At 43.4% G+C, this 25,417-nt stretch overlaps 1 protein-coding gene across 2 annotated transcripts in view; it reads right to left on the bottom strand.

The window, feature by feature from the left end:
* Nucleotides 1-1,811: 1,811 nt before the first annotated feature.
* Nucleotides 1,812-25,417, bottom strand: part of ARFGAP3 (ADP ribosylation factor GTPase activating protein 3) — a 94,733-nt gene continuing 71,127 nt past the window's right edge. For both annotated transcript variants that reach the window (XM_044281418.1, XM_044281420.1), the window contains 4 exons: nucleotides 20,622-20,745; nucleotides 18,555-18,645; nucleotides 12,442-12,563; nucleotides 1,812-4,982 (listed from right to left, as the gene is read on the bottom strand). In XM_044281418.1, the coding sequence (XP_044137353.1) occupies nucleotides 4,965-4,982; nucleotides 12,442-12,563; nucleotides 18,555-18,645; nucleotides 20,622-20,745 (355 nt within the window). In that variant the 3' untranslated portion in view covers nucleotides 1,812-4,964. The remainder of the gene's footprint in view (nucleotides 4,983-12,441; nucleotides 12,564-18,554; nucleotides 18,646-20,621; nucleotides 20,746-25,417) is intronic.

The raw sequence follows: 25,417 nt of genomic DNA, 5'->3' as shown, positions 1-25,417 counted from the left end.
TTCCAATGAAATAGGTAGGTGTTTGTGCATATTTCCTTTTCCCTGAAGAATCTGCACCTTGGTACTGAGCGCGCTCACGCCGTTCCCCTTGAACGGTTGCTTATCGTTGCTCAGGAGACAGCCAGGTTCGTTTGCAGGCGACTGATAATAAGACATGGAAATAAAGGACCTGTTTAGAGGTGACAGGGGATAATGTTTCCCTCACAAACCAAACATTTGTACTGCAGTGTATCAGTTTGTGCTCGTGAAACCAGACACAAGGTGGCACCGTGCCCAGCACCTCATGTTCTGCATCACTTTTCAATGGTACAGAGCTGAAATAATGCGGTTCTAGAAAGGTACCAAAAGCATGTTGAACCTTGGGTGGTGGTGATGACCTCCTTTTGACCGGGTAATGATTGCATTCACTGAAAACAGATTTATATAGCTCTAGTTTAACTCAAGTACCACTAGGGGGAGCCAAGTTCAACATATGTTCCTGTCAACTTTTACCCCATACGGCCAACAACGCCTATTAGTTGTCATTTGTCATAGGGCAACAGCCACTACTTGATACAATGTGGAAACTATACTGTAATGATTGGGCAGGTGAAGCTGTTCTCTTTGCCCATGTTCCATCAACAACTTCTGCATATATAGGGACCTTGTACACGCAGGATGTTATAGAAGCCCCAGCTGTTCCCGACTATTAAAACACTGAGGACGCGTGCATTGTCCTTCAGAACTGGACATGTTCTGTTTTTGTATGTAATCTATGGGGCTTGTTTGGACTCCTTATCTAAGCTGCTGTGCTATCAGAAGTGTGACATTCAGCCATCAATGAATGAGACTGTTCAGCAGGTAAAAAAACAGTCATACCTCACTGATCTTCCAGTGCTCCTGTTCCAACATTTCCCGAGTCCGCTGCTGGTGTCTACTTTTTGGTGACCAACCTCAGCCACTGATTAGTTGAGGGATCACATTGCCGTGTCGAGAAGGACCAGGAAGTAGGGTAAGCGAGGGGTTCCAGAAACAGAAGGAACAAGACTGGTGGGGAGTTATGATTTTTTTATTTTTATTTTTTACAAATTTTACCAGCTGGCCACCCCTTTAACCCTTCATTCTACGTTTAGATTTAGGGTATGACCAGGCGGCACGGTCGTATGGTCTTTGAGAAACGATTGCTCTGCATTTGAGTACTGCACAGCCATATGGGCCGCAATTAAACTGAAGAGACTGCACTGTTCAGTGGGTCTGTGTAGGTAATGGCTGCAAAGTATTGAAGGTGCCGCATCAGTTCCACTCATCTGAATGCGTCCGTTTTGTTGCAGAAAATTTTCTGCAACAAAATCTACCATGTGTGAAATCGTCTTTTGCCCAACTTAATACCCTATATTGGTTGGCTTGCTTCATGCCAAAAATTTGGTGTATTTTAAGCCGTGTCCCTTTCTGATAAACCATGCACCTGCAAGCTGGAAAATCTCAACACACGAGCTGGACGCACATTTTCTTGGTGCAGCATTCTAAGCCAGATTTTGGTGCATTGCGCGACAAAGTCCAGGCAGAATCACGTTTGCAATATCACCCAATGAACAGAATTCTAGAACTACAGTGAACATTGAGAAAAAAATAAAATATGATGCAGATCATAAGAGTTGATGACTGTTGTGTGCAACCTGCAGGTTTACAGCTGTTGTAAGACTACAACTCCCAGCATGTCCTGACCATAATGGCCTATGTGAAGCGACCATGGCTGCCAGTAGTTTTACTTTTTTTCATTTAAAAGGGAAAGTGCTCCTTTAACTCCTATAACATGAATAGATCCGGTAAGCCATCTTGTTCCAATAAAGTTTATTGAGAATACAAATTATTACAAAGACTTGGTGTGTCAAATATACAAAAGGACAGGAGAGGGGGGGGGGGGGGGGGTAGTAAACAAAACAAAAAACATAGCGATTGCTTCCCTGTGACTGGAGTCAGGACGCTCGTGGTCCTGCTGTCTAAAACACAGCAAATTTCTACTCCAATCAATTCTAAATTATCAAATCCTTCAATTAAATGAATTTTTAAATAACAAATATACCTTAAAGGAGTCTGTCAGTGGTTCTGACCATTGTAAATTGCAGACCGCATTAAGCAGGGGCCTGGGAGTGCAGGACAAGCATATCTTTTGTGGAGCTTTTATCACCAGGAGCAGTGAGAATATGAACTTTTATCCTGCTATGTTTTGCTTCTCAAGTGCATTGGAGGCAGAGATTGACTGTGAAGTGCACAGCCCCACCCCTCTAAGATACAGTTGTAGTGCTCTCCTGGTTGGATGCTACAGCCGTCAATCAAAAGCAGAGGGATGAGGCTGTGAAGCAACACAATACAGAGTGCACTTCACTGTGAAGCTCCACCTCCAATGCACTAAAGGAGCAGAATTTGCAGATATTATGATAAAAGCGCCACAAAAGGTATGTTTTGTACTTCTCTCTCCAGCCTCTACCTACTGCCTGCTGTCAGCAGTTTAGCATGGTCAAAACTGCTGACGGATTCCCTTTAAGTTAGGGTTTGGACTGGGTGAAAGTTTAGCTCCACCTCTGATTGTTATTGTACACCTAGATGTAGCAGGGTTAACAGTCAGTCCTAACAAGTTAGTGCGACTGTTCACTCTGTACAAATAAAGTTATATAACTTTTTATATTCTTTTAAATTTGTGTCCTATACCTCAGTCACATCCAGAGCTGCATCCACAGTGTAGTTAACTGCTGCTTGGAATCCATCAGCGCTGTGCTAATAGTCTGCAACAGTTGTAGTGCATTATGGGAGATATATCAGACCACTGCACAACATAGTATGGACACTACATCCACCGTAATACAACATGGGCTGTACAGGCTCCGAAACCAGCAGAGGGCAACAGAAAGATGGGAGGGTCTTAAAGCTTTAGAGGCACAAGAACCGGAAACACAGCTCTTGATGTGAATGGAGTGGAAGACGTGGTGTAGAAGCAAAATAATTACAGGGTAACCACGTTTTATGCGGATTTAGCCTGTGAATGATGTCCTAAATCAATCAAAGCTGGTAAATCTTAAATTTTACCCAACCTCGTCGTTCATGGAATTTCACTCTAAAGTTGTGGTCACTCCCAATGATATATAATGGCCCTTACACATATCTGTTTGAATGATGCTACACATTTACAGATCCTTTGACTGTACCTAGTCTTGACTTACATCTTGTTTTATACTTTAGTCACATTCAGAGCTGCACACACAGTTCTGCCTTAGTGCTCAAGCAGTGCAAAGTATTATTAGATCCAAGTTAAGCAGCTGTGGCCGCTAGAAATATTCTGAATACTGCTTTGAAAGTGACTGGAGTACGAGACATGCAACTTCTAAAAAGTTATTACACCTTTTATACAAACTTCACCGGTAAATGGATTTGGTGCTTGGTTAAACATGGCGGAAAGCAAATAAATGGCAACTAATAAAACCATATATGTGCGGAACGGAAGGGGAGGGGGAAAGCTGGAGAATAAATATGGCGGTTTTCAATTCTAGCATTTTAAGCTTTCCTTTCCTGATTGGCTGTTGTGGCAAAAAGGAAATTTTTTATTTTTTTTTGGGCGATTTGCCAGACGGTTGAACTTCGTCGACTTACAGAACCCAATGATCACATCGATTTGCTAACTATTTGCCTTGAGTTACTGGGAGGGACCCCAGGCACCCCATCCGCAGACTGCGCATTGGCAATCTAAAATTCCCTACCTGGCGGCCATGTCCTGTCCTGATTTACAGGCATATAAAGGTAAGCAGTAATTCTATATATAAAAGATTGACCATACGACCTGTTGATCCTCCCATGACACGGGTGGAGAGAGCACATATAGATATATATTATAATTATATATATCTCCATATACCTGAGGAGCATTTATCCTTTGGTCTATGCAGTCCCACTACACCCCATTATAATCATCCTGAAAATCTAACACAAAATGAATTATATATACGCACACAGTAAAAGCCCTTTAATCTGGCATTTGATAATCCAGAAATTCGGCTCATCTGACAAACGTCTCTGGTAGAGAACTGAATAGATACTAATTGTGCAGATTAATTTAAAGGGGTTGTACCGTTACGGTAAAGAACTTGGCCCCTATCCACAGGATAGAGGATAAATGTCTGAGGTCAGCGGTAGTACGACCATTTGGGCCGCCCGATCATCATGAGAACAAGTTCCCGTGGTTCCTTGTTCGAATGGAGCGGCTGTCACATGTGTTTTGCCACTTCATTCAACTCCATGAGTATGACTATCTGAGATAGCCAAGTACAAGTGCTTGGCCATCTCTGACATAAAGCTGTATGGAGCAGCAACACACATGAAAGACCACCGCTCCATTCAAACGGGGGAACATGGGGAGTTGTTCTCATGATGGAAGGGGACCCCAGCAGTTGTACCCCCACTCAGACACTTATCCTCTATCCTGCGGATACCGGACACATTCTTGTAATGTGGACAGACCATTTATTAGTCTCTTTCTGGACATCTTATAATCCAGTTTTAATAAGGCCCTATTAAAGGATTAATTTTTTTCTAATATTTTTATCACATTTTTTTCCCCCTTAATTATGTTTACACAGATTCACTTCTATGCCTGTTATACCTGATGGCACAACTCATACCACCTTCTTTGCAAATATTTGAAAGGCAACACAGCCACACAAACCTCAACAGTTACAGGACTGTAGGGTAATGACTGTAAATACAGACATGAGGTTCATCTATATTATTAATGTAGCAAAAACTAAAATAAAGCACAGACTTTCCCACAATGCACGCCATCCAATTAGTTAAAGGCACAATGAATGTGTGAATCTCCCTCCCATGCAGGGACACTGAGGTGTTGTCCTTTTCGGCCCACTCAGAGGAGGGGGTAAGCACAGTACGTGTCCCGGGTATGTACCAATTGCGACTTCAATGTATGGGGAGGGGGAGGGTTAAGATCCATACCGATCCTGCAAAAACAACAAAAAAATATTCAATTTTGGTTTTAAGTTACAGCTAGAGTCCATAAGTTTATCTAAGGCAGGGTATACACAGTCTGATGTAGAAGAAATTATAGCAGCTCAGTTAAAATGTTGAGGTGTGTCTGACAACAAGCTTGCCGACATTTTGCAATAACAGACAATACAGTTCTTAAAGGGATTTTCTGGCAGTTTGAGAGGTCAGGAGAAGTCATCAATATCATATTGGTGGGGGCACAGACTCCTGGCATCACAGCCAATCGCCTATTTGAACGAGGCTGCAGTGCTCACTAGAGCGTAGCAGCCTCCTCACAGATAAAGCACAGCGCCTTACATTGTATAGTGGCTGTGCTTAGTACTGCAGCCCAGCCCCCCCATACAAACAGCTGATTGGCGGGGGTCAAGGGAGTCAGACCACCACTATCCGACACCGATTACCTATCCTGAGGGATAGCGAGTTTGGCTCTAGAGCACCTCCAGAACAAATAAGTGCTGTATTGAGCCCGAGCCGAGGGAGTGTTCTCTGTAAGGGTACTTTCACACTTGCGTTGTTTGATTCCGGCTGGCAGTTCAGTTCCTGGATCAGGAAAACTGTATGCAAACGCGTGTCATTTGCAGACTGATCAAGATCGTGATCAATATTGACAAATGCAGTGCAAAAGAGGATCCGTTTTTCCGGTGTCCTCTGGAAAAACTGATCCGGTATTTATTATATCTCACATTTTTAAAAGATCTGCGCATGCGGATCCGTTTTACCGGAACACTTGATACCGGATACGGCATTAATACATTTCAATGGAAATTAATGCCGGCATTCAGGCAAGTGTTCCGGAATTTTGGCCGAAGAAAATACGGCAGCATGCTGCGGTATTCTCTCCGTCCAAAAACCATACAGTGACTGAACTGAAGAAATCCTGATGCATCCTGAATGGATTGCTCTCCATTCAGAATGCATTAGGATAAAACTGATCAGTTCTTTTCCAGTATTGAGTCCCTAGGACGGAACTCAGCGCCAGAAAAGTTTAACGCAAGTGTGAAAGTACCCTAAGCTGCGTAAGTGTATCCTCTTTATCTGGGTTGCAGCACATTTGTCAGAATACTATGCAGTGAGCTCCCCCTAGTGGTGGTTGCAGGCACAGGATAGGATAATGCACAGGTCTATACAATACATTTGAAATTCTGCATAAATAAAAAATAACACATATATATATATATATATATATATATATATATAATGGAAAAAATTGGACAGCACTCCAGACGGTAGATACCGTCTGGAGTGCTGTCCAATTTTTTCCATTGTCTATTGTGGGTAAGCTCCAGTTGCCATCCTTGGACTCTGCACCCAATTTTTCCACAGGTGGTGCTGCCGGTAGATTTTTATACTTTATATATATATATATATATATGTCATCAACACAGTCTTGGGTCTACTGAGATAAATAAAATAGAATTGTTCTGCTATTGTGAAATAGTATTTTTGTGACTCCCCGTTAAAATCCTTTTCTCGCTGCATTTATTGGGGGTCACAGAAGACAGTGGGTACAACTGCTGCTATCAAGAGGCTACACCAAGTGAAAAGTGTTCTCCCACCAGACACTGAGCTTATCAGTTTGTAGCCAAGCACTAGGAGCAGCTGGGAAAAACTAACAGAAGTTAACCATAAATGGAGAGGAAACTGTGGATGGGTCAAAACCAAGACAAAAGACTATATAGCAAAATAAACCGGTAAGCTGTACAGAACCTAACAACCAGGATGCATCTACAGGTGCCAATAGGAAAATCCCATAAAAAAGACACACCAGTAGAGCACCTCTGGGCCCCGCAAAAAAACAAAACAAAACACAGATGGGATAAAAATAAATAAAATAAATAAAAAGAAGACGACGACTGAGAGACCAAGAGGTCTAGGCCAGTGTGCCAGACCCAAAAAATACCTAGTAGCCATTGGATCCTGAACTGAAAAATGTAGGAGCCAAATAAAATTTATAGTCGCCAAATCGAAATCGAATCAAAATTTTGGTATCGTGACAACACCACGCCGATCAGATTGGCGTAGAGTTGTTTAGATACCAAAATTTTGATTCGCTTTCATTACCATAAAAAAGTATTGCAATACTCAATACCACGCGATAAAAAAAAAAGCTGCGTGCATTCCGCATTTTATGAAATGTTCGGCCCATAATAGAACAGCCCTATCCGATTTTTTGGGGGGACAAGGTGACTAAAAAATGGCGAATCGCATGGTTTTTATTCATTTATTTCTGTTACGGCGCTCACTGCATAGGAGGTATTTTTTATTTTTTTATTTAATAGTTTGGACTTCACACTGTCCCTGCTGCTCTGTGCTTTGTGCATACGACAGCAGGGAGCTTACTATAGCGGCCAGGGCTTCAGGAGCGTCCTGGCTGCCATGGTAACCGATCGGAATTGCCACTGAACCACCAATGACTAATACTGAGGTGTTTTGGGAGGGACAACTGCAGCGGATCGCAGCTCCCTGTCATAGAGCTCAGCCTCCCCTCCTCCTCCTCCTGTCTCTCTCCCTACTGGCGGCGGCAAAGGCACAGGGGGGAGGGAGAGACTCCTCCTCTGCGCTGCTGAGAAGAACATCGGCGGCGGGGCAGAGAGCTATCATATCCTGTGCCCCGCCGCTGTATTCAACTGCAGAGTTGCAAATGGCGACAAGACAAAAAAGTCTTGTCGCCATTTGTAAATTCTAAGTCGCATTGGCGACCATTTTGGTCGCCATCTGGAGCCCTGGTTTAGGCAAAGAAAGAGTAGATCTCACATGGCTTAGGATGAATGAGAGCCGTACTGACTGCCCAACATGGAAGAAACCAAACACAAAGGCTACCAACATGAGAAACTGTTAAAGTAGAGATGCAAAAAAGGTGTGGAGCGACCACAAAGGAATCCAGAAGGTCTAGGCCTACCAGGACCAGCGCCTGCTGGAGAAAACCTAAAACTAGAATAAATGTAAAAAGAGCAAGAGCTTTTTGGGGATCCCTGTGAGAATGTATACCACATAGAACCAGAGCCCCTCCTTAAGTAAACAGTTACTAAGCGGACCACCACAGAATGGAGTGCTGCAGAGAGAGCCTTCATCAGTGGCTCCAAAGGATCACTGAACGGAGCACAAGTTGGTGGGCCTCTGGATGACTCTTCAGATTGATTGGTGAACATTAGAAGACTGATGTATGTTTCCTGACTGCATACTAAGGACAATGCTCTGGTGAGGCTTGATGGTCCTGTCAGGGAAAATCCTGTTAACTCAGAGTTTGAGGGAAAAAAATGATGACTCAACTAGTGACTGGACGTTTTGAAAACTCTTAACTGTACCCCTGTATCCCCATAAAATGGGAGCTAGCACTGTGCTCCAAAAGCCTGTAGCCTCTCAACCTACAGAAGAGAGAAGTAATTAGGTTGCCCCCTGGAGTATCTCAGAACTAGATAGACTCGTCAGGTATAGCAACAAGCAGTAGCGCAATTACTAGTGAATAGTGTGAGGCAGTTCGGTGTTTGTCAAGCTACATAGGCCTAATGAACATTCAATTACTCCGACATTAGAGGGAGAGAACGCTGATGCCTGGTGCATGCCAGTATGGAGTAGGCTTGTCAAACCCGACATCTAGTAAAAGCGAAATTACTCTGCTCATTGACGGGGTTAATGCAGCTGTGTCAAGTGCAGCGTCCAGTGACAGCACAATTACTCCGCCACTGAAGGGAGAAATGCTTGCGAGTCTGGTGCATGGCAGTACTGAATAAGCATGTCACATATAGTGCCAGTGAACAAAGACTCTAGCCTGTTGAAGGGAGTGGTAGTGGCTCTGGCTGCAATTATTATTCACAGTGGCAATCCTCACACAGATTCTCCCTTGGGCCAAGGCAGTGATAGGAGGGTGCACCCGTTTTTCCTTTAGGACACACCCTAAGGCCTCTTGCACACGAACGTGTGCACCCCGTGTCCGTGCTGCGGTCCGCAAATTGCGATCCGCAATGCACAAACACCAACCGTGGGGAAAACGCAGCGGATCGCGGACACATTCACTTTAATGGGTTTGCGATCCGCCCGTTCTGCAAAAAGATAGAACATGTCCTATCTTTTTGCGGAACGGAAGCACGAAACGAAACCCGGGCGGTCCGCAATACGGCCACGGAGCGCACACGTTCGTGTGAAAGATGCCTAAGGGTACATTCAGACGACCGCACATTTTATTCACCAACAGGAATGAATAGATCCGCATCTATTCCGCAAAATGCAGAACGGATGCGGATTAAATTATACGCTCGTGTGAATGTACCCCAATTATGTGGGCTGCTGTCTGATGGTAGTTGTGCCCTTGGTGTTATGAGCGTTGTACGGGTACAAGGCTGGAAGTACAGGTGCTGTGGCCAGCGTATGGTGCTGAAGTCAATAACCAGGCCAGTTGTAGAAAACAGATAAATCTCTCTTTACTAAATTGCAGAATGGGAGTTGTAGTACATCCAACAATATGAAGACACAGTTCCAAGGCAAGTCACAATGCAGTCTAAGGAACAATGATAATAGGAGTAGTAGCGCTTATCTCTTTCTAAACACTGTGCAACCTTTCCAAGATGATCACAGGTGTGCAGAAGTCCATAAATTTGGTAATGTCCCAGACTACAAACCATCCACACATATAGCAGAAAAGGTAGGCACCATAGACTACAAACCATCCACATACAAAGAGTCTCATCAGTTCTGCAATTTATAGGCTAGAGATCAGATCGTCAAACAGCCAGCCAACCTGTTATATATATGTAAGTGTGAAAGGTGCCCTTTAAGGGGTTCTCTTAATCAACATTTAATAAGTCCCTTGTAGTTCTAGGATCCTTTCTTCCACGTAGTTCATTTTTCAATTATCACCTTATCTTCTCCTTCAAACAGCCCCCTATTTCACGCTCGTTTCTAGGGGTGACGGCGACCGTCATAATATTCTCACTGGTGGCCACACAGGCACATAGAAACACTACTGGCAGCTCGGCCGGTTGCCCTGGTGGCTGGTTTTCACAGAAGGTAGTGCGCACATATTCTTGCGCCTGCACAGTCACTCCTGGCCCCGGGCACCTAGTCAGTGCTCAGCTGCGCCCCCAGCAAGCAGGGAATCGAGGCCCTGAGAGCCGTAACGGAGCTTGAAAATAGCAAGGCGAGACAGCCCCTTTAACTGTTCTGTTAATAATTCCACAACTAGCAACGTCTAAAGCCATAAACAGTGAATACCTTGCTAACATGCATGGCCTTATGATCCTGGACAGTCTATGAACATCTCCTGCTTTTCCTCATAGTTCTCTCAACAGGAATAGTCTTTCTCCTGGAGATGAACTGGGCTAGCATCTTTTCCTTTCACAGGCTGAGCTAAAACTGAAGTGGCTGATGCAATACCAACTAGAAAGCTACTCCCTCATATGGGAAAGCTAATTCCCTCTACTGAGTCAGGGCATAATTAACTGAACAGTGCCACCTACAGACAGCTTACAAAGAATAATAGAAAGCATGGACAGAAAAAATAACATCAAATCAAGAAACATTTACAAGTACCCTGTTTTGGGGTACTGCAACAGCACAATAAATCTGCATAGCATATGAAAAGAGGGTGAAAACTTAAGCATATCAGTGGAAGACAATTCGCTAGTTTTACTGGCAAAGGCATCCCACCCACCCAAAAGGAAACTGACACATGTGAACCTCAGGAGGAGAACCTGAAGGGGCATGGAAGGGAATAGTGACGCTAATGAAAAAGTAGATATGCACAGGAAACCTGCAGCTCAAAAAGACCAACATAAAATGTGCATGGTCCCGTAAAAAGCACATCCTGGAAGCTTTGCCTCCCCTATAAGGTATTAATAGAGATACGGAAAGAAGTGGTGCCCATCGGGTAACTATACCGGCGCCTCCTGTGTCTGGAGGCGCAAATTCAGCATATTGTGTTATATATCTGACATTACAGGTCTTATACAGTCTATTAAAAGCATGTAAGTATCCCCCCTGTCCACCTTCTAAATACCGAAATATAAAGTTTTATAACTTGCCTGTCTCCTCACCAATCTGCCCAAGGGGCGGCGTTTCATCTGAAAATGCGCCCAGCCAGCTGCTCCCAACTAACGTTCTGTAGCCCCGCCCAGCTCATCAATATTCACTTCGCTGGGCGGGGCTACAACTCTCCACACTATCATTAACCCCTTTGGAGATGTGAGTGAGCAGCACTCTGAAGCGCTGCTTTGAACAGTGCCTGGGGCATGCGCATGAGGCAGAGGCTGCAGCTGCCTCTGGGAACGCAGGCAGGGTGTGTACAGCAGGCGCAATCTAACCACGGCGGGGCGCAGGGGCAGAGGATTAGACGGACGCTGCAAAGAGGATTCTATCAACCATACGCAGGATCGTGACTGGGGAGAGTTGTAGCCCCGCCCAGCTAAGTGAATATTGATGAGCTGGGCAGGGCTACAGAACAGCAGTTGGGAGCAGCTGGCTGGGCGCATTTTCAGATGAAACGCCGCCCCTTGGGCAGATTGGTGAGGAGACAGGCAAGTTATAAAACTTTATATTTCGGTATTTAGAAGGTGGACAGGGGGGATACTTACATGCTTTTAATAGACTGTATAAGACCTGTAATGTCAGATATATAACACAATATGCTGAATTTGCCTGTCAGTGTCCCTTTACCCTGGGTTCACACCTAAGCGTTCCTCAAACGCGCGTTTTACGCGCGTTTTTGTCGCGCATTTTTATGCGCGTTTTTTGTAATAGTAAACGCGCGTTTGACGCGCGTTTGTGTCATTGACTGCAGTGTCCTATGGCCACAAACGCGCGTCAAAACGCCCCAAAGAAGCTCAAGTACTTGTTTGAGCGTCGGGCGTTTTACAGCGCGTTCGTACGCGCTGTAAAACGCCCAGGTGTGAACCCTTCCCATAGGGAAGCATTGGTTTTCATGTCTTAAGCGTTTTACAGCGCGTTTGAACGCGCTGTAAAACGCTCAGGTGTGAACCCAGGGTTAAAGAAAAAAGGGTGAAGTGATCAATGGCAGGTAATGGCAGATTGAGAGGACGGCCGTGCTCCTTTGCAGTCTGATGGTAGGGAATGAACATCGGGTTTGGTGGCCCCCTGGTCTCCCTCCTCGACAGTGGGGTAACACAGGGCTTCTGCCTCCTGTATTCCCATGTAAAAGAAAAAAGGAACAAAGGACGAAAAAGAAGAACAAAATGTAGCAGACCCACATCCAGGCATGTCTGCCTCTTACAGACACCAAGCTAAAAAGGATTAGTTCCGTTTCTGCAGGAGGGGTACAGCTAGTGAGAGCTAACACTTTTTTCACTTCGTTTCGCCTCGTAGTGGCAGCAATAACACGAGTTAGAAACTACAACTCCTAGCAGCTGTCAGGTTAGGAACTACATTTAATCAGGGATTGTTCTGATGCCAGATAACACTGACCTGAATCGTCGTCATAACACCATTGGCCAGTACAGAAAGTCTCCCTGCTACAGATTTCACTCCTTGTTTGAAGTTGGCCATGTCAGGACCTGAAGGCAAGACGCTGGACAGGTTGTAATTTGCTGTAAAACAAACGGGAGATTGTTAATAAACAGTCACAACCTAATATCACTAACAGCAGTTACCAGCCAGCACCCCCTCCGAATGTTCTCTCCCATCAGCCTTACGCAAGTACCGCAGCTAAGCACAGCCACTACAAAAAGCACAGAAAAAAAGCCACTGCCAAGGGGACAATGGGGAAGGAATATAAAAATCACAGTTTTAAGGGTACTTTCACACTAGTGTTATTCTTTTCCGGCATTGAGTTCCGTCCTAGGCACTCAATACCGGAAAAGAACTGATCAGTTTTATCCTAATGCATTGTGAATGGAGAGAAATCCGTTCAGGATGCATCAGGAGGTCTTCAGTTCAGTATTTTTGACTTTTCAGGATGGAGATAATACCACAGCATGCTGCAGTTTTATCTCCATCCAAAATTCCGGAACACTTGCCAGATCCAGCATTTTTTTCCCCATTGACATGCATTAATGCCAGATCCAGCCCTGATTGATCCGGCAAAACGGATCCGGCATTGCGGTCTGCACATGCTCAGACCGAAAAAAAAAAAGTGAAAAAAAAATATATATGCCGGATCCGTTTTTCCGGATGACACCGGAAAGACTGATACGGCATTTCATTGCATTTGTCATACAGATCAGGATCCTGATCCGTCTGACAAATGTCATCAGTTTGCGTCCGTAATGCCGGATCCGGCGGGACCTCTGCTGCAAGTGTGAAGGTACTCTAAGAAGTGTTTCAATGCAAAAACGGCCTCTTTATCAGGCCATACAGAGAACAATGACAAATCCATAACAAGGAAGAAAGCGCCAATGTGTTCTGCCAAAGAGCACATAACCCAACTAGGTGTATCTTAATTATATAGCCTTTATTTACCACCTTTTTATGTATTTTATTCTATTATCAGGTATGTGTACATCTGATTTTATGGAATTATTATTAACATTATTGTCCTGGTTTCTTGTTACCGTTGGCCATATGCCCCATGAGTTGGATCTCCAAAGATCTAATATTGATGGATTATTCTAAGGATAGGCCCTGATTTGTAAAACCTTAACTCTATACTAATTCTGTATGGAGCTCCCCTAGTGGTGCTTGTAGGCAGATATAATTCATCATTATATGGCTCAAAACAAAGTTAAAAGTAGGGGGTGGGGTTATTTATGACTTTTGTGATTTACATCTGGCAGATTCTGTTGCACGCTCATTCATCATTTTCTATGCCTGATTTAGGGGTAGAAAATGGTCTAAATGTAAGACAGTAAGGAAGTTGTCTCACATTTAGAATCGGCGGTGGATACGCCGAAGTTATTTACAGGTGGAATAATTTCAGCGATCCACCACCAGTGGTCTTAATAAATGTGCCCCTAAGTTTCTTTATGACAGCATGTGTTCGATCTATATCTCAGCAGATACAAGGCAGAGTAAGCAGCCAGTGCCAGGGACAATACTCATGAAACTCGTAATAGTGAACCTATACTTTCAGATGACATTAACCGCCTCCGGACCGCCTAACGCAGATGTGCGGTCCGGAGGTGGCAGCCCTGCGCACAGTGACGCATATACGCGTCATCTCGCGAGGGCCGGGATTTCCTGTGAACGCGCGCACACAGGCGCGCGCGCTCACAGGAACGGAAGGTAAGCGAGTGGATCTCCAGCCTGCCAGCGGCGATCGCTCGCTGGCAGGCTGGAGATCTGATTTTTTTAACCCCTAACAGGTATATTAGACGCCGTTTTGATAACAGCGTCTAATATACCTGCTACCTGGTCCTCTGGTGGTCCCTTTTGTTAGGATCGACCACCAGAGGACACAGGTAGGTCAGTAAAGTCGCACCCAACACCACACTACACTACACCCCCCCTCCCCCCCGTCACTTATTAACCCCTTATGAACCCCTGATCACCCATGATCACCCCATATAAACTCCCTGATCACCCCCCTGTCAGGCTCCGTTCAGACGTCCGTATGATTTTTACGGATCCACGGATCGGATCCGCAAAACACATGTGGACGTCTGAATGGAGCCTTACAGGGGGGTGATCAATGACAGGCGGGTGATCACCCATATACACTCCCTGATCACCCCCTGTCATTGATCACCCCCCTGTAAGGCTCCATTCAGATGACCGCATGTGTTTTGCGGATCCCATCCATGTATCCATGGATCTGTAAAAATCATACGGACGTCTGAATGGAGCCTTACAGGGGGGTGATCAATGACAGGCGGGTGATCACCCATATACACTCCCTGATCACCCCCTGTCATTGATCACCCCCTGTAAGGCTCCATTCAGACGTCCGTATGATTTTTACGGATCCATGGATCGGATCCGCAAAACACATGCGGACGTCTGAATGGAGCCTTACAGGGGGGTGATCAATGACAGGCGGGTGATCACCCATATACACTCCCTGATCACCCCCTGTCATTGATCACCCCCCTGTAAGGCTCCATTCAGACGTCCGCATGTGTTTTGCGGATCCGATCCATGTATCCATGGATCGGTAAAAATCATACGGACGTCTGAATGGAGCCTTACAGGGGGGTGATCACCCATATACAATCCCTGATCACCCCCTGTCATTGATCACCCCCCTGTAAGGCTCCATTCAGACGTCCGCATGTGTTTTGCGGATCCGATCCATGTATCCATGGATCGGTAAAAATCATACGGACGTCTGAATGGAGCCTTACAGGGGGGTGATCACCCATATACACTCCCTGATCACCCCCTGTCATTGATAACCCCCCTGTAAGGCTCCATTCAGACGTCCGCATGTGTTTTGCGGATCCGATCCATGTATCCATGGATCTGTAAAAATCATACGGACGTCTTAATGGAGCCTGACAGGGGGGTGATCAATGACAGGGGGGTGATCAATGACAGGGGGGGTGATCAGGGAGTCTATATGGGTGATCACCCCCCTGTCATTGATCACCACCCCCCCCCCCCCCCCTATAAGGCTCCATTCAGACATTTTTTTGGCCCAAGTTAGCGGAAATATATATATTTTTTTGTTTGTTTTTTCTTACAAAGTCTCATATTTCACTAACTTGTGTCAAAAAAGAAAATCTCACATGAACTCACCATACCCCTCACGGAATCCAAATGCGTAAACATTTTTAGACATTTATATTCCAGACTTCTTCTCACGCTTTAGGGCCCCTAAAAAGCCAGGGCAGTATAAATACCCCACATGTGACCACATTTCGGAAAGAAGACACTCCAAGGTATTCCGTGAGGGGCATATGGAGTCCATGAAAGATTGAAATTTTTGCCCTAAGTTAGCGGAAAGTGAGACTTTGTGAGAAAAAAATAAATAAAAAAAATCAATTTCCGCTAACTTATGCAAAAAAATAAAAATTTCTATGAACTCGCCATGCCCCTCATTGAATACCTTGGGGTGTCTTCTTTCCAAAGTGGGGTCACATGTGGGGTATTTATACTGCCCTGGCTTTTTAGGGGCCCGGAAGTGTGAGAAGAAGTCTGGGATCCAAATGTCTAAAAATGCCCTCCTAAAAGGAATTTGGGCACCTTTGCGCATCTGGGCTGCAAAAAAGTGTCACAAATCTGGTATCGCCGTACTCAGGAGAAGTTGGGCAATGTGTTTTGGGGTGTCATTTTACATATACCCATGCTGGGTGAGATAAATATCTTGGTCAAATGCCAACTTTGTATAAAAAAATGGGAAAAGTTGTCTTTTGCCAAGATATTTCTCTCACCCAGCATGTGTATATGTAAAATGACACCCCAAAACACATTCCCCAACTTCTCCTGAGTACGGCGAAACCAGATGTGTGACACTTCTTTGCAGCCTAGGTGGGCAAAGGGGCACACATTCCAAAGATCACCTTTCGGATTTCACCGGTCATTTTTTACAGATTTTGATTTCAAACTACTTCTCACGCATTTGGGCCCCTAAAATGCCAGGGCAGTATAACTACCCCACAAGTGACCCCATTTTGGAAAGAAGACACCCCAAGGTATTTCGTGAGGGGCATGGCGAGTTCCTAGAATTTTTTATTTTTTGTCACAAGTTAGCGGAAAATGATGATTTTTCTTTTTTTTTCTTTTTTCCTTACAAAGTCTCATATTCCGCTAACTTGTGACAAAAAATAAAAAATTCTAGGAACTCGCCGTGCCCCTCACAGAATACCTTGGGGTGTCTTCTTTCCAAAATGGGGTCACTTGTGGCGTAGTTATACTTCCCTGGCTATTTAGGGGCCCAAATGTGTGAGAAGAACTTTGCAATCAAAATGTGTAAAAAATGGCCTGCGAAATCCGAAAGGTGCACTTTGGAATATGTGCCCCTTTGCCCACCTTGGCTGCAAAAAAGTGTCACACATGTGGTATCGCCGTACTCAGGAGAAGTTGGGGAATGTGTTTTGGGGTGTCATTTTACATATACCCATGCTGGGTGAGAGAAATATCTTGGTCAAATGCCTACTTTGTATAAAAAAATTGGAAAAGTTGTCTTTTGCCAAGATATTTCTCTCACCCAGCATGGTTATATGTAAAATGACACCCCAAAACACATTCCGCAACTTCTCCTGAGTACGGCGATACCAGATGTGTGACACTTTTTTGCAGCCAAGGTGGGCAAAGGGGCACATATTCCAAAGTGCACCTTTCGGATTTCGCAGGCCATTTTTTACACATTTTGATTGCAAACTACTTCTCACACATTTGGGCCCCTAAATTGCCAGGGCAGTATAACTACCCCACAAGTTACCCCATTTTGGAAAGAAGACACCCCAAGGTATTCCGTGAGGGGCATGGCGAGTTCCTAGAATTTTTTATTTTTTGTCGCAAGATAGTGGAATATAAGACTTTGTAAGAAAAAAAAATAATTAAAATAAAAATCATCATTTTCCGCTAACTTGTGACAAAAAATAAAAAGTTCTATGAACTCACTATGCCCATCAGCGAATACCTTAGGGCAGTGATGGTGAACCTATGGCACGGGTGCCAGAGGCGGCACTCAGAGCCCTCTCTGTGGGCACCCGCGCCTTGGAAAAAGTCTATGGCGTACCAATATGCTTTAGACTTTTCCTGCCATTCATCAGCACAGGACACACTATGAACAGCACAGGCAGCGCACTGCGCACTGCACACTGAATGTAGGCTATTAAGCTATTATAGCTAAATAATAAAGTACATGGAAGATATACTATATTGGTATTCAGGTTAAATTGCCGTATTGGCACTTTGCGATAAATAAGTGGGTATTTGGTTGCAGTTTGGGCACTCGGTCTCTAAAAGGTTCACCATCACTGCCTTAGGGTGTCTACTTTCGGAAATGGGGTCATTTGTGGTGTTTTTCTACTGTTTGGGCATTGTAGAACCTCAGGAATCATGACAGGTGCTCAGAAAGTCAGAGCTGCTTCAAAAAGCGGAAATTCACATTTTTGTACCATAGTTTGTAAACGCTATAACTTTTACCCAAACCATTTTTTTTTTTTGCCCAAACATTTTTTTTTTTATCAAAGACATGTAGAACAATAAATTTAGCGAAAAATGTATATATGGATGTTGTTTTTTTTGCAAAATTTTACAGCTGAAAGTGAAAATTTTAATTTTTTTGCAAAAAAATCGTTGCATTTCGATTAATAACAAAAAAAGTTAAAATGTCAGCAGCAATGAAATACCACCAAATGAAAGCTCTATTAGTGAGAAGAAAAGGAGGTAAAATTCATTTGGGTGGTAAGTTGCATGACCGAGCGATAAACGGTGAAAGTAGTGTAGTGCAGAAGTGCAAAAAGTGGCCTGGTCATGAAGGGGGTTTTAGCTAGCGGGGTTGAAGTGGTTAATTAATGAGGGTGGCCCCAGTTATCCACATTGTGCATAATGAGGAGGTTGCTACTTTACAGAGTTGTCGTTCAGGAAATATCAGAGTCTGCGGGGCAGACTCCTGTGAACTAAAAGGCAATGGGACAAGAGTTCTTTGTGGTGCTGCAGCATTAAAGGGAAAGGCGATGTAGGACATCAAGTACCTGAAGGCTGTTTCTTGTGATCATCAAACAGGTCGGCAGAGCTGATTGATGCACTTCCTGAGAGTCTGTCCAGCCGAGCCCTCGTTTCGTACTGTAAGATAAAAGGACAGAGATAAAACTAAAGTTAATAAAACTGAATAATACAATAATTAAATAAAACACAAAACTGAAGTTACTCCTCTGACCTGTACCAAAGAACAGTCACCCATTATAAAGTAACGAGCACTTAAGCTAAAGGCTCATAAAGTCATAAACAACACACAGGGAAGACAGAAGACATAAGGCCAGGCTGAAAGCCGTGTCATTTCACGCAAACGGATGGATGTCTTTAAAGGGGTTGTACAAGAATGGGGTCCAGAAAGGGAAGATTACTTACCAGGTAATGGCACCTGCTACCTGCTCCTTCCCCCGACCTGTACTCTCTAGCAGTAAACATCCGGTTTGACGTTGCCTGCAGCCAATCACTGGCCGCAGCGGTAACCAGATGCCCTTGGATTATGTGACCATTTGTCATAATGCAAGGGTAGCCGGTCATGGCAACGGCCAATGATTGGCTGCAGGCTGTGTCAAACCGGATGTTTACAGAGAGAGAGCCCAGCAGAGCACTGTAGATGGAGAGAAGGAGAGGGGAGCCAGTGTGAGAAAGCAGGCAAGTAAGCTTCCCTTTTATAAATAAAAAAACAAACAAAACAAAAACACATTGTTGCACAACCCCTTTAAGGCCCCCAGCATTTTTTTCATCTATTTACTTTACTTGCTTACATAGTGCTAACATATTCCACAGGAGGTTACAGACATCATCATCACTCACTATTCTCCGTGGGACTCTCATGTGGCCCCTTAGCAAATTGGTCCAGAAGGATCAACTGAAAAGTTAAAAAGCACTTCGATCATTTGACCAATTAGGTGATCCCTTCAGGCCAATAAATTTTCAACCGAGGATTCCTTGTGGCCCCTGATATCTGCAGCCACCACTAGAGGGAGCTTACCGAGTACTGATTATACATACAGGTCAATCAATAATTCTGTATACAGTGAGCTCCCTCTGCTTACCGAGTACTGATTATACATAGAGGTCAATCAATAATTCTGTATACAGTGAGCTCCCTCTAGTGGTGGCTGTAGGCACAGCATTTTATCATGTAATACAGGAGATTTGGAGCTCTGTATCTGAAAAACAGAGCTGCAGTCACTGTAAAGATGCATTAAGAAATCAGGAAATATATTTATTAAAGTGTAACGGTGATATTTTTTTATTTGCTAGTTTATTAGAGCTATGCATGTATACCTGAGTTAGTCTGTCAAAGGTTCTGTAATTACCTGATAATAACAGCTTTCATTAATGTCCTCTGTCCCTTTCCACTGCTCCCTTAAAAGACAGTTGCTATGGCTCATCTGTCTCCAGCTAGGAAGACAGAGAGGCAGTCCTTCACACTGCATGCCTGCATTAGGCTTCAGAGTGAGAAGGCGTGTCTCTCAGTAATCCAATCTGATTGGCTGGCAGGGAGCTGCTGGCTACAGCAAGTTTGTATGTGACCTGAGGGAAAGCAGTTTTGGCCTTAGAGAACTGGCAGAGGAGCCATCTTGAGAAGATCCTCATAATGTAGGATTTAAAACAGCCGTAACTAAGGGGAAAACTATAGGAAAACAGTGGTAAGTGAAGAAACTAAAGATTGCTTTATGCATAATGCTGCTGAAGCAGTAACATCTGCCAAAATTGATTTTTTGGATGAAAATATGACAGTTATCCCTTAAGTTTCTCAGTAAATACTGCAGTTACTGCTTTGGGAAAAAAAAGGGAAACAGAAAAAAACCTCCTTGGACTGAATGTACCTTCTAAAGAGAAAAAACTGATGTGTACCCCAGTTGCTCGCTACGTAAACTGAGCACCGGCATCCACAGCGGTTAGCGGTTACCAAGGATCTTCTATCATCTGGTTCCTGGTTTTGTCTGTCAACTAATGCATCTGGCCATCTCACAGGTGGAGGGGATAGAGGGGGTCGCATCTAATGTCCATTACTAGATCATTTTCAGTGTACTGCCTCTTTAACAGACCATAATACTTACATCTGCATTGTCCTGTTTGCCAAAGTACATGTCTGAAGAAATCGCTTTTGCATTTCCAAATTTTTTCTGGGCATCATCCGACACAGGGGCAGGTTCCAGATCAGGCTTACGGCGAGTTGCTGGTCTAAAATGAGGAGGAGAGAGAAAGAAAAAAGAAGGTATAGCTATATGAATTGCAAAATAACATATTAATTTTATGGTTTTAATCTGCCTGCCTCTCCTCTGGTCATATTAACTATTGTTCTAAATGTAGAGAACCTGCCACTGATTTCTGGCATGTTCTAGAGCTGTGATGGCTAACCTCTGGCACTCCAGCTGTGGTAAAACTACGACTCCCAAGATGTACACTTGCTCGGCTGTTCTCAGAACTCCGCAGAAATGAAATGAATGGAGCATGCTGGGAGTCGTAGTTTCACCATAGCTGGAGTGCTGGAGGTTAGCCATCACTGTTCTAGGGTGTCTAAGTTTTGGGAGGAACTGGTGTATCATATATACTCTAATTGGTCTAGTAGGATTCCGTTGGAACCACAATCGCTTTTGTTTCATAATGTCGATTTTTTTTTTTCCCCCCCATCAACAAATTTTGATTGGTTTATAATACATTTGAGTTATATTACTTTCTTTTTATGTGATAAATTAATAGATCAATAAACAAAAACTATTATAAGTTTCTTGGTCTTGTCGTTATTTGTAAATTCTAGTAAATTCTAGCCAAGTTAGAGTATTAATCAGTAACTAAGGCAAATATGAAGAATAACATATTTGGTTTTGCATTGTAATTAAAACACTATATATATATATATATATATATATATATATATATATATATATATATATATATACAGACGTGGACAAAATTGTTGGTACCCTTTGGTCAATGAAAGAAAAAGTCACAATGGTCACAGAAATAACTTTAATCTGACAAAAGTAATAATAAATTAAAATTCTATAAATGTTAACCAATGAAAGTCAGACATTGTTTTTCAACCATGCTTCAACAGAATTATGTAAAAAAATAAACTCATGAAACAGGCATGGACAAAAATGATGGTACCCCTAACTTAATATTTTGTTGCGCAACCTTTTGAGGCAATCACTGCAATCAAACGCTTCCTGTAACTGTCAATGAGACATCTGCACCTCTCAGCAGGTATTTTGGCCCACTCCTCATGAGCAAACTGCTCCAGTTGTGTCCGGTTTGAAGGGTGCCTTTTCCAGACTGCATGTTTCAGCTCCTTCCAAAGATGCTCAATAGGATTGAGGTCAGGGCTCATAGAAGGCCACTTTAGAATAGTCCAATTTTTTCCTCTTAGCCATTCTTGGGTGTTTTTAGCGGTGTGTTTTGGGTCATTGTCCTGTTGCAAGACCCATGACCTGCGACTGAGACCAAGCTTTCTGACACTGGCTAGTACATTTCTCTCTAGAATTCCTTGATAGTCTTGAGATTTCATTGTACCCTGCACAGATTCAAGACACCCTGTGCCAGACGCAGCAAAGCAGCCCCAGAACATAACAGAGCCTCCTCCATGTTTCACAGTAGGGACAGTGTTCTTTTCTTGATATGCTTCATTTTTTCGTCTGTGAACATACAGCTGATGTGCCTTGGCAAAAACTTCGATTTTTGTCTCATCTGTCCACAGGACATTCTCCCAGAAGCTTTGTGGCTTGTCAACATGTAGTTTGGCATATTCCAGTCTTGCTTTTTTATGATTCGTTTTCAACAATGGTGTCCTCCTTGGTCGTCTCCCATGTAGTCCACTTTGGCTCAAACAACGACGGATGGTGCGATCTGACACTGATGTTCCTTGAGCATGAAGTTCACCTTGAATCTCTTTAGAAGTCTTTCTAGGCTCTTTTGTTACCATTCGGATTATCCGTCTCTTAGATTTGTCATCAATTTTCCTCCTGCGGCCACGTCCAGGGAGGTTGGCTACAGTCCCATGGATCTTAAACTTATGAATAATATGTGCAACTGTACTCACAGGAACATCTAGTTGCTTGGAGATGGTCTTATAGCCTTTACCTTTAACATGCTTGTCTATAATTTTCTTTCTGATCTCTTGAGACAGCTCTTTCCTTTGCTTCCTCTGGTCCATGTCGAGTGTGGTACACACCATATCACCAAACAACACAGTGATTACCTGGAGCCATATATAGGCCCAATGGCTGATTACAAGGTTGTAGACACCTGTGATGCTAATTAGTGGACACACCTTGAATTAACATGTCCCTTTGGTCACATTATGTTCTGTGTTTTCTAGGGGTACCATCATTTTTGTCCATGCCTGTTTCATGAGTTTATTTTTTTACATAATTCTGTTGAAGCATGGTTGAAAAACAATGTCTGACTTTCATTGGTTAACATTTATAGAATTTTAATTTATTATTACTTTTGTCAGATTAAAGTTATTTCTGTGACCATTGTGACTTTTTCTTTCATTGACCAAAGGGTACCAACAATTTTGTCCACGTCTGTATATATATATATATATATATATATATATATATATATATATATATATATATATATATATATATATATATATTTTTTTTTTTTATTTTATTTTTTCCCTTTCTATATTATATATATTATCAACAAATTATTATATAAATCCTTAACTATTCAAATTGTATTTAGTTTAATGGAAGGGATAGGGGGTAGGTTTCATCTTGTCTGTTTGCCAGCATCTCATACCTCTCCTATTCAACGTTTCCCTCTATTTCTCCCATTCGGTATTCTTAGTGGCAAAGAGAGTGTTGCTAAAGGAATGGTTATCTTCAATCATGCCAGGTATACCAGTGGTGGTTGCACAATTGAAGCTACTACTGAGATATGATCGAATTGAGGCAAAAGGACATGAGTTTTTCAGAAATTGAGAACCCTCCTTACTTCACACTTTAATGACACAATAATTGTGGAGGTAGTTAAACCTTTCCAATATACCTCCTGGTATCTCGCTGCTTCTTCTTTGAAGGACACTCAAGGGGCTTTACGTAGGTAAGGTGTTACCCCATCCCCCTTGTAAATCAGGGATCCACTCTTGCGCAATCAGTGGCAGATACCGTGGATAAACTGAGATATCTAATGGGATACCAGTCCAGATAGGTTGAGATGTTGGGTAAAAATGTAAAATGATTTTGATAAGGAATACATTTCTTATCCTCTTCTGTTTCACTGGAATTGGGCAAGGATGGAGAGGTTATGTTACCCACTAATCTCCCATAAGAATGATAAGCCAGGATGTCTTGCATGACAATAGACCCCATGAAGAAAACTGAGGGAGATCTACCCAATAAACATGGGCCTATAGAATCCAGGTATGTATAAGACCCGGCCAAACCTGGTGACAGGTGGACCCAGACAAATCCTTACCAAGCGTATAAGTACCAGGAAAGGACATTTCCACCTAAGAAAATCTGGAAGGAATCAACTGGGCAGATGGCAGAGGACCAGTCCTGGAAACATCTGTCAAACGATTTGTAAGAGAAAAAATGGAGAGTAGCCACTCCCTTTTGAAAGACCCAGCATGAAAGAGGATAAAAATGGAAAATAGTCATTCATTAAAAGAGAGAGAAGGGACAGCCAAAGGAGATGAAAAGCCGCAATGGAAACCAATCAGTGGTACTGACCAAAAAACACACAGACAAATGGGGAGTAGTCTGGGAGACAAAAAAAAAAAAATGCCCTTGAGGATCAATAACATCTCAGCCAAGGAGCCAAGAGGATTGCAGCATAAGAGTGTAGTCACAACAACCCTAGTCACTGGACATGAAGACGACTGAGTGACGCTGGATCCAGGACAATATAATGACTGGCGCTAGACAAGCAGAGGAAACACAGCAACTGCACTGAGATGTCACTATGAGAACACCCATGGAAGCAGATCCAAAGTTAAGAACCGATGTGTACACCTCTGCTAAAAAATAAAAGATCCCTAAGGAGAAAGGTAATGTGGTAGGCAGAAACACCCAGAGCCACAGAAGTTTGTTGTGAGTACTTTAACAAGAGAAGCTGCCTGATGCTCCACAGAAAACCCTGCCTGGACCGTTCAAACCTAACCGGTAAGCTGAAGACAAAATATCTTGGCGACAGGTAAAGGCGATGCTGACGCCAGAAACATCGGAGGTGTGTAGACTTGTCAGAGACGCCATAGTGTGGCAACTCTGCCTGAAGGGGAGAATGTGGTTATGAGACGAATGTACAAAGTGGCTAAAGATGGAATATCGATGTCCTACTCCACAAAGGTACCAGAGAAAAACAAGACACATACAAAAAAATCCAGTCAGGTCAATAGTTTCTGGTAGACAAACAGTATCTGGGTAGCGTAAAATGAGCAAGAGAGCCATCTGTGAAGGAAATGTGGATACAATTCTCATACCTAGTACCAATGTGAAGGTTTACCGTACAGAAGGCGGAATGAGGTAAAAGTTACAGCGTGCAAGGCCATCGCCAAAACATGGTGTGGAGTAGAAGGCAAAATGATAGAAACCACAGATCCAATACCCAGTGCAAATGCATTATGTCAGGAAGGAAGCAATATGGTTGCATTACAGATTCAGGGTGCAACTGAGAAGGGAGCCATACAGTAGAGACCACAGTAACTAGTGCTCATGCAGCACTCCATCTAAGAAGGAGGCCATACAGTAGTAGCCACAGTATCTAGTCCTAGTGCAATACTCCACATAAGAAGGAGGACCATACAGTAGACAACACAGTTTCTAGTCCTAGTGCAATACTCCACATAAGAAGGAGGATCATACAGTAGACAACACAGTATCTAGTCCTAATGCAATAC

Source organism: Bufo gargarizans, chromosome 2, assembly GCF_014858855.1.
Source record: "Bufo gargarizans isolate SCDJY-AF-19 chromosome 2, ASM1485885v1, whole genome shotgun sequence".
NCBI lineage: Eukaryota > Metazoa > Chordata > Amphibia > Anura > Bufonidae > Bufo > Bufo gargarizans.
Note: the sequence above shows the minus strand (reverse complement) of the source record. Positions and strands in the feature narration are given on the sequence as shown.